This window comes from Suricata suricatta, chromosome X, assembly GCF_006229205.1.
Source record: "Suricata suricatta isolate VVHF042 chromosome X, meerkat_22Aug2017_6uvM2_HiC, whole genome shotgun sequence".
NCBI classification, from domain to species: Eukaryota; Metazoa; Chordata; class Mammalia; order Carnivora; family Herpestidae; genus Suricata; species Suricata suricatta.
Window position 1 is genome coordinate 71,850,369 of NC_043717.1, and position 13,381 is coordinate 71,863,749.

At 36.6% G+C, this 13,381-nt stretch overlaps 1 protein-coding gene across 3 annotated transcripts in view; it reads left to right on the forward strand.

The window, feature by feature from the left end:
* Positions 1-3,602: 3,602 nt before the first annotated feature.
* The window catches only part of RADX (RPA1 related single stranded DNA binding protein, X-linked), a 77,560-nt gene continuing 67,781 nt past the window's right edge, over positions 3,603-13,381 (forward strand). For all 3 annotated transcript variants that reach the window (XM_029930060.1, XM_029930062.1, XM_029930063.1), the window contains exons 1-2: positions 3,603-4,346; positions 12,590-12,732. In XM_029930060.1, coding sequence (XP_029785920.1) covers positions 3,704-4,346; positions 12,590-12,732 — 786 coding nt within the window. In that variant the 5' untranslated portion in view covers positions 3,603-3,703. The remainder of the gene's footprint in view (positions 4,347-12,589; positions 12,733-13,381) is intronic.

The following is a 13,381-nucleotide window of genomic DNA, read 5'->3' on the forward strand; positions in this document are numbered from 1 at the left end:
GTTGGGGTGCTGATGGATCAGATTTGAAATATTTTGAACAATTCCTCTTATATAAATAATAGAGATAGCTGATATTTAATGTCTCTTGCAATAAATCCAATAAAAATCCAAAATGTCGTTTATTCATTTAACAGATACTATTGAACACCTGCTTTATGCTAGATACTTATTTTGGCATTGGAGATTCATCAGCAAGCATAACAAAGTACTCAGGGAGCTTAATTATTCTGTGTTTTGTATGTATGGATTGTTGTTTACTGTATTTGTTTATAGACAGGCACACTTACATATATTCACTTTGGTGGAGAGGCCGGTAGGAACTACAAGTTTCATTTTTTTAAACATTTGAGTGCCTTTTATACATGACAGTAATGAAAGAACTATGCAAAACAAAAAAGAATAAGTCAATTTGTGCTCTTTGAAAGGCTTACGGTCTAGTTAAATTAGAGGTAATATTGCCCCCCTCATTGGATATTTGTCTGTATCTGCAGATATTTTTGGTTGTCACAATTTGCAGGGGAAGGGAGATTAGTTCTCCAGGCATCTAGGTGGTAGAGCCCAGGAGTGCTGCTAAACATCCTCTAGTGCACAAGACACCCCCACAACACTGTGGCCCAAAATATCAAGGTGTTCAGATTGTGAAACCCTGAGTTAGAGGGACAAACTACATACATTAGAAGTTTGGTTTTTAATTACAAGATCTTAGATGATAAATGCTAAATAAGTGATACATACCAGGTGATACCAATAAGAGACAGAGATCATTCTAGAATGAATTGTTTGTGGGGATCTTCATGAAGGAAGTGGGGCTCAAGCTGTAGTATGTCACTCTCCTGCTCAAAGCAGATGAAAGCCCACAGAGACCTGCTACCTCTCTAACTTCATCTCCTACCACTATCTCCCTCCCGCTTCCACTCCAGCCAAGGCTTTAGCATTTCCTTGAAAATATCAACCATCCTTTTGTCTTATGGAATCTGCTTTTGCTGTTCCCTCTGATTCAAATGTACCTTCCAAAGATATCCGCACACCTACTCCATCATTTCCTGTAGGTCACCACTCTGTTCAGTCTCTATTTTCATACAGAGCCCTTCCGTAATCTTCATATTCTAAATAAAACATTAACTCTTGCCCCTCCACTCCCTTTCTCCTTATTATGTTTTTTTGGTCTCCATAGCATGATTGTACCCTGCCTAGAGCAGATACTCAAGAAATATGTGTAGAATGAAAAAATTGGTTAAATAATGTCAGGGGTTTTCAGCCCAAGCAATGAGAAGAAGCTTGGCTAAAGGAGCCTCACTACAGTTATTCCCAAAGGCCTAGAACAGTGCATGCGTCATGGTAGAAACTTCATAAAGAGTTAGTAAGCAATGCTGAAATTGCAAAAGGAGATTAATATAATCAAAACAATCCTATAGCCATTTTTGTGAAGTATTTTTAGGACAACTACTACATTCTGTGTACAGCTATGCCTCGTTTTATCGCACTTCACTTTTTTGAGCTTCACAAATATTCTGGATTTTACAATTTGAAGGTTCAAGACTTCAGTGGAGAAAGTAACTGCAGATGTGGTATGAATAGCAAGAGAACTACAATTAGAAGTGGAGCCTGAAGATGTGATAGAATTGCTGCAGTCTTATGATAAAACTCTCAGGGATGAGGAGTTGCTTCTTATAGATGAGCAAAAGTGGTTGCTTGAGATGGAATCTACTCCTGGTGAAGATTGTTAAGATGACAACAAAGGATTTACAATATTACATAAACTTGGGGCGCCTGGGTGGCTCAGTCAGTTAAGCAGCAGACTACCTACCACTCAGGTCACGATCTCATGTTTCCTGAGTTGGAGCCCCGCATCGGGCTCTGTGCTGACAGCTGAGAGCCTGAAGGCAGCTTCGGATTCTGTGTCTCCCTCTCTCTTCCTCTCCGCCGCTCATGCGCTCGCTCGCTCTCAAAAATAACTAAACATTAAAATATTAGTATATTACATAAACTTAGTTGATAAAGCAGTGTCAGGGTTTGACAGGATTGATTCTAACTTTGGAAGAAGTTCCACTGTGGGTAAAATGCTATTAAAAAGCATCTCATGGTATAAGAGAACTCATTCATGAAAGGGAAGAGTCAATCAATGGGACAAACTTCATTGTGTCTTATATTAAGAAATCGCTGCAGCCACGCCAATTTTCAGCATCCCTTAACCCCTGATCAGTCAGAAGCCATCAACACTGAGGCAATCAACAAAATGATTATGACTTACTGAAAGCCCAGATTATGGTTAGCGATTTTTAGCAATATTTTTAAAAATGTTTATTTATTTTTTGAGAGAGAGAGAGAGAACGAGCAAGTGAGAGCAGGGGAGGGGCAGAGAAAGAGAGAGAGAGAGGGAAAGAGAGAGAGAGAGAGAGAGAGAGAGAGAGAGAGAGAGAGAGAGAGAAAATCCCAAGCAGGCTCCATCTGCGCTGTCAGTGCAGAGCCCAACATGGGGCTCGAACCCACAAACCAAGAGGTCATGACCTGAAACTATATCCAATGCTTAACCAACTGGGCCACCCAGGCACCCCTTCAATTTTTAGCAATATTTTAAAATTAAGGTATGTTCATTGTTCTTTTTAGACATAATGCTATTGCACACTTAGTAGACTACAGTATAGTATAAACAATAACCTTTATGTGAATTGGGAAACCAAAAAAATTTATTTGGCTCGCTTTATGGTGATATTCACTTTATTACAGTGGTCTAGAACCAAACCCCAAACATCTTAGAGTTATCTCTGTATACTACCACATGTGGGCATGTATAATAAATATCTTATTTTTAATTTGGACTATTCTTATCAGCCTTTTCACCTTACATTCATTATGTACATGCCTTGCAGTTTAGAAATGCAGTTTCTGACATTCTATACCCTAGCTGTCTGTTAAGCCAGGTACTGTATAAAAACATCAGTACGTTTTAAGAATTCTAACCTAATGACAGCTCTTTACCAATCCAGTTCTATAATTTTCTGTTTTCATTTGCACTTACTCACTAATGCACCAACCCTGCACTCAGGCAGTCACTACAGACAATTATGCTAATAATGCTTATAGCAGTAGCAGCTAAGGTTTAGGGAGGACTTTTTGTGTGAGGGTCTTTCCTGAAGGCTGTGCACACATTATCTAGTTCCATTCATACTATAGGAGACTTATGGTATCACATTTATGTATATTAATGAACTCTAATTTACTTTCTGTAGCTGGTCCAAGGCCCAAACCCCCAAACACCTGAGCTAAGACTACATAACCCGCTTCCATACACTTTCTCTTTTCCATTGCCTCTCAGCACCCTCCTTTCTCCAAGAGCCAAGAGCGCTCCTCCCCCTCCCTCGGGCTACATTTTGGGTACCATGGCGACCAATGCTTTTTTTTTTTTTTTTTCCCCCCCCCCCCCCCCCCATCCCTCCAGACCAGGTGGGAGGATCTGCTACGTAACCACGCGTGTGATTGCCTAGTAACAGCGCTTGTGAGTTGGAAGCGCGCTGAGAGAGGGGTGGGGCTAGAGGGTTGACGCGCGCGCGGAACGTCCTCAAAGCCTGGCTTCGGGGTGGAGCCTTACCAGTCCGCGGGATCGGAGTATAGCGATCGTCGCGTAGTGCGCCCTTTCGTCGTCTCAGCTTCTGATGGGACAGACTAGCTTTGGGTAGTGAGGAGAGTACGCAGCTACCTAAAAATGTCCGGTGAGTTAGGTCAGCCTGAGGCAGGCCCCTCACATGCTGGGTTAGATTTGCCGAACCCTGGGAGAAATGGGGCTTGGGTCCCGGGAGGGGTGATCCGAAGGGCCGGTCCCCAAGGGCGCAGGTCCTGGATCCAAAAGGTTCTGGAGCAGATAACGGATTCACCTCTGCAGTGGGTCACCCCATCGGAGGTGGTGCCTGTCGCTGTGCTGGCCGTCCAGAGATACCTGTTAGAGGATGAGCCACGCGACACGATACCGAAACCTCCCCTTTATTGCTATGATGTGACGATCTCAGATGGGGTGTACCGGGAGAAGTGCTACCTGGACCCCAGCCTGAACTTTCTCGTATATAAAAATATTCTTAAAGTGGGCATAGAAATGAAAATTTCCAGAGTCTCGTGTCTTTACAATGAGAAAAGATTAGGCCAGGGGATCCTGTGCATAGATAACGTCCACTGTGGGGACACCTTGGAGACTATTTCTTTAGAAACTCCATTCAGAAATAGTGCGCACCAAGAGGTACCCGAGAGGCCTTTAAGAGGTGGGAAGAGTCATTACCTGCCTCTGTGGAATAACGAAGACCCATACGGAGATATTTGGTTAACCAACAAGCAACCTGAGGAGCACAATTTTAACGGTAAGTCATTGGAGGGAACGGCGGAGGGGCTAAAAAATAGTTTTCGGGAGCTTGTGTTAATGAGGAAGGAAACGAGGGTGCGTTGGTATTGTTCATTTCAAGCCGCAGGTGGAAATAGACAAGTTTTTCCTCGGTATCAGATTGACACTAGCTTAATGAAATTGCACAACCTGTCTCGGCTTTGATTGTTCAAGTGGCCTTTCAGGAAGTGTCTGAATACATCTCAAATTTAATCTGGCACACGTAGCGTGTGTGCGTTTACCTACGGTTTAATCTTCGTTTCGTTCCCATTCCGTTTATGGGAATAGTACTTTTCTGTGTTGGTTGGCGAATATATAGATTTGAAATTGGTATGAAAGTCATACATATTTGTGGGTTTGTGTGTTTTAACCGTCATTCAAAAAAGATGTTCCGTGATTTATTCCTTAATGATTTGCATTAATGAAACGCCATTTTTATGTCTTTGAGTGTAGCAGTTATGTAAATATTGGTTTTTCTTTGAGTGTGTGATTTTTGTGGACAGGCTTGGAATTTTCATTTTTATGTTTCTTATTACGTATCACAGACTGTACTGAGTTTAATTCTTCAGTACCAGAAGTAGGAAGTTAGCGTGAAAATGCCTGTTCGTCATCAGCAACTGATGTAAAACATATTTTATCAGAGATGGAAGGGAAATGATAGTACCAAGGGCATGTACACGTATGGGATGGGGAACAAATAATACGCAGAAAAATAACAGTGAAAATACTGGAGAAAGATGATAATTTTGTACATTTACTGCTTTTTAGGTTTTTTCTTTTTACATTGCAGTCATAATGCTAGCTCATATATGATCTTACTATGACGTGTAACAGCAACAGGCTTGAAAGTGAAAAGATGACTGGGTCGAAAATAGGCAATTAAAGTAATATCCAGTTATAAGGGGAAATGTTACAGAAATGCGTAGACGAGGATGATTTAAATAACTTAAGCTTTAAAAGCAAGATAGTCATTTCAGGGATTGCAATAATGAAATGAATTTTATCTCAAGCATGGAATAGGCAGCAGTGCATTACATTACTATCTCTCAAGTGCTTATCATTTTTATTTTTAGGATGGAATATATAAATGAAAAATTGGTGTCTAGAAGAATTAAGAGGGAATAATAAATTGTAAAAATCTTTTTCAATGAAAGTAATATCTATTCCTTACTGAAACCATATTTTTATTACAAAAGGCAATGTCCATGTGCTATAAAGCCAAACTATATATTTATAAGTATATTGTTGACTAGAAAAAAAGCATTATAGACTGAAAAGGAAACATTCGTGCAAGATAATATTAAAAGCACTTTATTTGTGTAAACATAACAAGTGTTAAAAAATGCAAGACTCAAGTATAGTAAAAATTTGATGACAAAATTCAGAAGTAGGTATATATTGGTGGTCTTTCAGGCCTGCTGTATGTTTGAAATTTTTAATAATAAAATGTTGGGGTGCAGTGAAAAACACCATTACCTCCTCCTCTGCCTTCAGCTTTCCTCTTAAAACTCTAAATGTTCAGTAGTTTGGTGTGTATCATTGAAACAAATATTCTATGGCATGGCATGATTTGCTGTTTACACTTTAATCATCTTTAATGTAAATCTACATATATGTACTTCCCTAATATGACTGTACCATAATTTATATAATCATGCTAATGTGAAAGGGTAATTATCAATTTTAGGCAGTTACTGGCTTTTCTGTTTGAGATCCATGCTGAACATCATTAGGATATATACATACTCGTTCATTATGTTCAAGTATTTCTGTTAAATGGATGGATTCCTAAAAGTGAAATTGCTAGGTTAAAGAGTATTTTAGATTTTTTTAATTTAATGGATATTGACAAATCATCTTCAGAAAAGGTATTCCTAATTTACATTCCCACTAACGTATATGTGAGTGCCCATTTCCCCATATCGTACTAATTTTTAAATCATATCTTTTGACTTTTCTCATTTCTTTGTTAATGGGTATTAAGTTTTTTAGTGTGCTGTATATTGCAAATTATTTTCTCATACTCTGTCCCTTTTCTCTTAACTTGGTTTATGGTGCATTTTTTGTGCTTTTAAAACTTTTCTATTAAGACATGATACGTGTGGAGTAAAGTGGAAAAGTCTTCAAAATACAGCTTGAAATAAATACCAAAAGAAAATACAACTTAAAAATAAAGCTTGATAACTATCTTCCCAGATCAAACGATCTAGAACATTTTCAGCATCTCAAAAGTCTCCCTCATGCCCTCTCCAAAGATACCTTACTCCAAAGATAACCAATAATTGTGATCTAGAGACAGCCTTTCAAAATGGAAGTTAGATAATGACACTCCAGCCTAAATCTCTCTGGTGTCTCCCCGTTGCAGCTAGACTGCAATCTAGACCTCCTGTGGCATGCAGGAGGCCCTGCAGCATCAGCAAGCTTTCTTTAAACAGCTACATAGTAAATCTTTTTTCCTTGCCACAGTGTGGCCTTCAGTCACAGCTATACAACTTGGCCCTGGTTGAGGGAAAGCAGCCATAGGCTATATGTAAATAAATGGGTTTGGCTGTGCTCATGGGTTGTAGTTTGCAGATCCCTGCCTTACTGAACCCCATTACTCACCTCTGTAACATCTCTCCTCCACCATTTTGTTTCTGAAATACCAGCCTTCATTTTGGTCTCAAACCTCCTTGCTCTTTCCTGCATCAAATACGTTGCCCCTGCTTTTTCCTCCTTCTAGAAATTTCCTTCCAATCCTTAGGTTTCAACTCAAATTTATAAAACGGGTTAGAAGACGGCTGTTCAAAATATATATTCCCTCCCCACTTATTATGACATCACCATGGAAATGCTCTTTATAGAATTGATAACACTCTGAAATTATTATATCTGTTGTTTTCTTTTTTTCTCCCATTGGTTTATGAAATCTATGATGGTAAGGACTCTCCTTTTTTCATAGCTGGGGAGCATTTCTCTTATATCCAGAACATTGTCACATGGTAGGCATTCAGTAAGTGTTGAATAAAGGAATGTATAAATTACATTAATGGATTTTCTAATGCTGAGCCACTTTTATATCTCTACTTGGTCATGGTTGTTATATTTACATCTGTATGTTTAAAGCAAATTTTTTCCATATATTTTATTTTTTAAAGGGCTTCCTATTTTAGTCCACTGTTGATATCATGTTAATTAATATTAGCCTCATGGAATGAATTGGGAAACTTGCCTGTTTTTCTCTACTTACAATCACTTGTTCACTGAAGGTTTGGTAGAATTTACCCCTAAAACTATTTGAACCTGGGGCCTTGAGTCAGGACTGGGGGTTAGAAGAATGACTTCATTTCAATTTCTTGTAGAAAAAAAAGTAATGAAATCAGTAATGCTTCTTCTTGAGTCCATTTTTGAGAGTTGATATTTTACCAGGAAATCTCATTTCACCTAGATCTCAAAGTTGTATTCAGTAGTTTTAAATTTTTATTTAAATTAAATATATATAGTTTATATACACATATAATTTAAATTTTAGTTTATATATTTTAAATATTTGTCTTGTTTCATCCTCTTACATTTCTAATGTTTGTGTGTTCACCTTTTTTTATTAAAATTTTTTAATGTTTATTTATTTTTGAGAGAGAGACAGAGACAGCTTGAGCAGGGGAAGGGCAGAGAGAGACAGAATACAAAGGTGGCTCCATGCTATGCAGCACAGAGCCCTATGCAGGGCTTGAACCCAGGAGCAGAGGTCATGACTAGAGCCAAAGTCTGACATTTAACCTACTGAGCCACTCAGGGGCCCCTGTGTGCTCATAGCCTAGCCAGGGATTTGTGTGTTTTATTCGTATTTAAAAAAAAAAGACTTTGGGCTTTACTAATTAAGTCTATACTGGGGAGCTGTTTTCTACTTTTCTTCTGCTATTACTTTCCACTGTTCAAATTCTTTTTGTACTACATTCTTAAATTTAATGCTTGATTTATTTATTTCCTTTTTTGTTTCTTTCAAAAGTTTTTTTTAAATTCTTAAATTTTCCATGGATTTTGCTTTGGATGCATACCCCAGGTTTTGAAGTGTAGAGATATTTTTTTCACTCATTACTCATATTTTCTGATTTTAAATTTGAGTTCTTCAATTCTTAAAATTTTAGAAAAAGCTTACTTATTAGATACGAAGTCCCTATTATACCAAGTTTTAAAAATTTAATTAAAGTATTTCATATTCTTATTTTAAAATCTATTTTATTTCCCCATTTCCTTGAGAGGAATATTGACTTCTCATATGACAGTGACTTTGTTCATTTCTCCTTGTATTTCTAAAAATTTTTTATTTAGATGTTACTATAATGTGTCATTTCATAACATAGTAATATCTTGTTGGTGAGTTTTACCCTTTATCAATTTGCAGTTTGTCTCTTTGTCCTTTGAAATCTAATTTGTCTGATAGCACTATTTACTACTGCTCTCTTTTAGTTGGCATTTGGGGCAGTGGTTCTCAAACCTGACCGGGCATCCATATCACTTCAAAAGTATTTACAGTGCAGAGTTCTGGCCCCCCAACCAGTTTCTGATTCAGTAGGTTGTGGTAGTGCCTCAGAATTTGCCTTTCTAACAAGTTCACGGATGGTAATGATGCTGGTGATAAAATGCCACATTTTGAGAACTGACCTAGTGTATGTATCTTTGTCCATTCTTTTATTTCTATTTTGTTTTACATTTGTCTTTTTGAAGAAATATCTAGCTAAGGTTTTGTGTTTTTGACCCAAAACAGTTATTTTTCCTCTAACAGCTGAATTTATTTTTTTTAATTTTTTATTCTTTGTTTTTTAAATTTAGTTTTGAGAGAGAGACAGTGAGACAGAGTGCAAGGGGGGGTGAGACAGAGTGCAAGGGGGGGCAGGAGCAGAGAGACACAGGGCAGGGGGAGACACAGAATCCTAAGTGGGATCCAGGCTCTGAGCGGTTGGTTAGCACACAGCCCGACGCAGGGCTTGAACTCCTGAAACGTGAGATCATGACTTGAGTAGGACGCTTAACTAGTGCTTTAGAAATTATCCATTAATTTGTATTTTCCTAGTGGCTAGCCTTAATGTTTTAACAAAATTATTTAAAACTTAAGATTTTTGTGCCAATCTCCAGAATTATTCACAATTTATTGTATCTTCCTCCTGAGCAATACAAGGTGTTAGGACTCTACTTGGTCATGATGCAATTTGGCATACTGCTAGATTGGATTTGAAAGTATTTGATTTAGGATATCTGCCATCATAAATGACTCAGATTTATAGTTTTTTTTCTGTGTACTACTTTTGTCATAATTTTTCAGGAATTATCTACATTTTTTAAATGAATTGTTAGAACCTGGTACCATTTTTGGAAGTCATTATTTGTGAACTTTTTCATTTTCTTCCATGGTTATTGACCTATTCCAGTCTTCTTCTGATTCTTGAGGCAATATTGATAATTCAGATTTTCCTAGAAGATTATCTACTTCACTGATATTTTCAGGTTTAGTGATATACAATCATATATGACAATATTTTTCTCTAGGTTTCTAGTTGATCACATTTCAAACATTTTTTTCTGCCATCATGATTGCACTTGTTAGAGATCTACCTTTTCATAAATTTTTCCAAGGAATTGGACTTAACAGTTCAACTTTTTTCTAGTACCTTATTTTCAGCTCTTATCTTTATTTCTTTTGGCATTAGATCTTTTGCAGTGATTTTCATTGTATGGTTTAAGGACCCCTAGAGGTGTCCCCAAAGACCTTTTCAAGGGATTCACCACATCAAACGTATTTTCATTATATTCATTTACCTTTTATCACTCTAATTTTCTGAAAGGATACAGTGGAATCTTCCAGAGGCTACATGACATGTGACGTTGAAACAGACTGAATGCCAAAGGAATAGGAGTATCCAGCTGTCTTATATTAAGCTAAATACTAATAAGATTTCCAGGGACGCCTGGGTGGCTCAGTTGGTTAAGCGTCTGACTTTGGCTCAGGTTATGATCTCACAGTCCATGAGTTCCAGCCCTGTGTCAGGCTCTGTGCTGACAACTCAGAGCCTGGAGCCTGCTTCAGATTCTGTGTCTTCCTTTCCCTCTGCTCCTCTTCCACTTGCACTCTGTCTCTCTCAAAATTAATTAAAAATTTTAAAAATAAGAAGATTTATAAAAATGTAAACCAATGCCACTCTTCTCACCACATTTTCTATTTTGGAAAATAGTCATTTTTCTATATATATAATACATAATATATGTACATATATTATTGATAATTATATATATTATACATAGTAGGTTTATTGTTATTTTAAAGGAGTTATGAATATTTTTTATTTCTTAGTTTTGCTTTGTAATATGGCAAATGTTGATAGATACTACCCATATAAGTAAAAGCTTTTTGAGGGCTACAGTGACTTTTAAGAATGTAAAAGGCTCCAGAGACCAGAGAGTTTGAGAATCACTACTCTGTTGCTTACTAACATTTTATATTGGGTATCTATTTATATTCATTGTTTTTGTAATGAACACATTTCTGTGACTTTATACAGATTCTTCATTGTCTATGTATAGCCTGTAATTTCTTTTTTTATTTGAGATATATATATATATATATATATATATATATATATATATATATATTCTATGGAGTTTGCAAGTTAAAAATCCAAACTGGGAAAACATTAACCAGGCAGATGTCTGGTCACAGCTAACTCTGTGGACCCAATTATAGCAGAAGCAGTGGCTCTTAGAACTCTGGTTTTACAAAAGCATGTAACTCTTGAATTTATTCTAGCTGGTGAAAGTATATGGGCTTTCATCGATCAAGAGTGTTCCACATACATTCCAGATAATTCAGATGGGATCCACAGTTTGTCTGATCTAATTAAAAGGAAATCACTTAATAATGTCAATTCAAATATTGGGACCTATGATTCTGGGCTATTCGGGTATTGTTGGAAGAATCTGGAAAGAAAATTATACAAGATGTCCTAACTCTAAAAATAGTATTTTTATGATACACACATAACTACAACATTCCATTTAAAGTCTTATTAAAAAGAAATTACAAGTATAGTTTCATACCAAAATGTTGAGTAGGCAATACATTATGTAAATAAAAACAGAAGTGTGGGGTATCTTGTAAAATAAAATATTGAACAAATACAAATTCAGGTTTTAAAAAATGGGGCTGGCCTGTGAGGGAGCAAAATTGTAGAGAGAAATGCAGATGGAACCTCTCTTAACCCAAAGAAGAATAAAATAAAAAATACAAGTTAATCTTTAAAGATGGTGAAAAGCTTTTAAACAGTTTTTGTACTTGCCAGCAGGTGTGGAGATTAGACTTTCAAAGTAAATTGTTTGGCATATGAGAAGATAAAAGTGCTGTGTAGAAAAATAAGATGGGATGGGGGGTAAGTAAAGGGATCAGTTTACAGTAGGATAGTAAGGAATAACATCACTGAGAGTGACCTTTGAGCAAAACCTGAAGGAGAGGACTAGGGAAGTCACTCTGGTGTCTAAGAAGACATTCCAGATAGAAGAGCAAGTGCAAAGGCCCTGATGCACGAGTACATCTGGCAAGTTTGGGAAGTATAGAACTTAGACATATGAAACTACGATGAAGGCAATACAGAAATATGTCATGTAAAAGTGTATAAATTAAATATGTAAGTGGTAGTAGTGAGAAAACATTCCATGGTATTGAGTTTTTCCCGCAAAATTTCTTAAGGGAGATGAGTTTATTGAGGTATAACTAACATACAGTGTTATATTGGTTGCAGGTGTACAATATCATGATTTAACTAATCTATACATTTCTCAGTGCTTATCAGGATCTGTGTTCTTTTAATCCCCTTTGTTTCACCCATTCCCCCCACCTAGGAGGGGGATGAGTTTAGATTTAAGTCTTTCAGGAAGTAATTAGCCTGTTTGACAAGGTGGAGAGCATTTGAGATGGAACACTATGTTAGTTAATATAGATATTTACCTTTGTTCCAGGCATATAGTAAGGCATATATATATTATATATAATACATAATAGCTTATATATTAGCTATTATTATTAAGGATAATGTATATTGTTAAGTTCTATAAATGAGAAGTATGTAGACTGGCTTAGCTTGTGAGAATGGAGTTGCCTTGAGGATGATGTGGCTACCATTTTTAACCATTAAAACAGAATTTTTAAATTACCATGACATTAAGTAGGATTTTTTTCTATTATTTTTATTCTAGATACCAAAATAATTTCCCTTTCTGACCTTGAGATGACCTGGTCTAGCAGAAGGAATTTTCCTGCATTGCTTGTGAGAATCTTGCATAAATCCAAACTGCGATACTATGGAAAACCTGATAAAAAGTTGATTGAGCCATACCAGGTATAAATAATGATAACATATGACATGTTAATGTAACAGTTATAGGTTAAAATTTACAGACCCAAATCCATTTTAGGATAATCAATGTTCAAATTATATTTTATAAATGTAATTTAATAATTTATAATTTACATGAATGTATATTTCAGGGTATTTTTTTATGTCATTTCTTGTACAAAAAGAAATTCTTTGTGTATTGGCACCTTTTTAGTTTCCTAATTCAGCTGGTCTCCTTCATACTTTTTCTGTATTTTCAACCTTTTCTTCTCTACTATGCTTTCTACACCAGCATATAGACATACTCTGGCCTTTCATTTAAAAAAAGAAAAAAATCTCCTTTGACCTCAGGACTCCTGTATTCCCTCTCTCCTTTTCTTCTGGTAGGCTCCTTGAAGCAGTTGTCTCCACTAGATGTTTTCACTTCCTTGCCTCCTATTTACTTCTCAACACAATTGGTTTGGCTTTTTCCTTTAGCTGGGCACTCACTAGAAACCTTTTTTTTTTTCACTCATTCATTTATTTTTTTTTGAGAGCATTATCATAATTTATTTATTTTTTTAAATAGTTTATTGTCAAATTGGTTTCCATACAACACCCAGTGCTCTTGCCCACAAGTGCCCTCCTCCATCACCACCACCTCTTTGCCCCC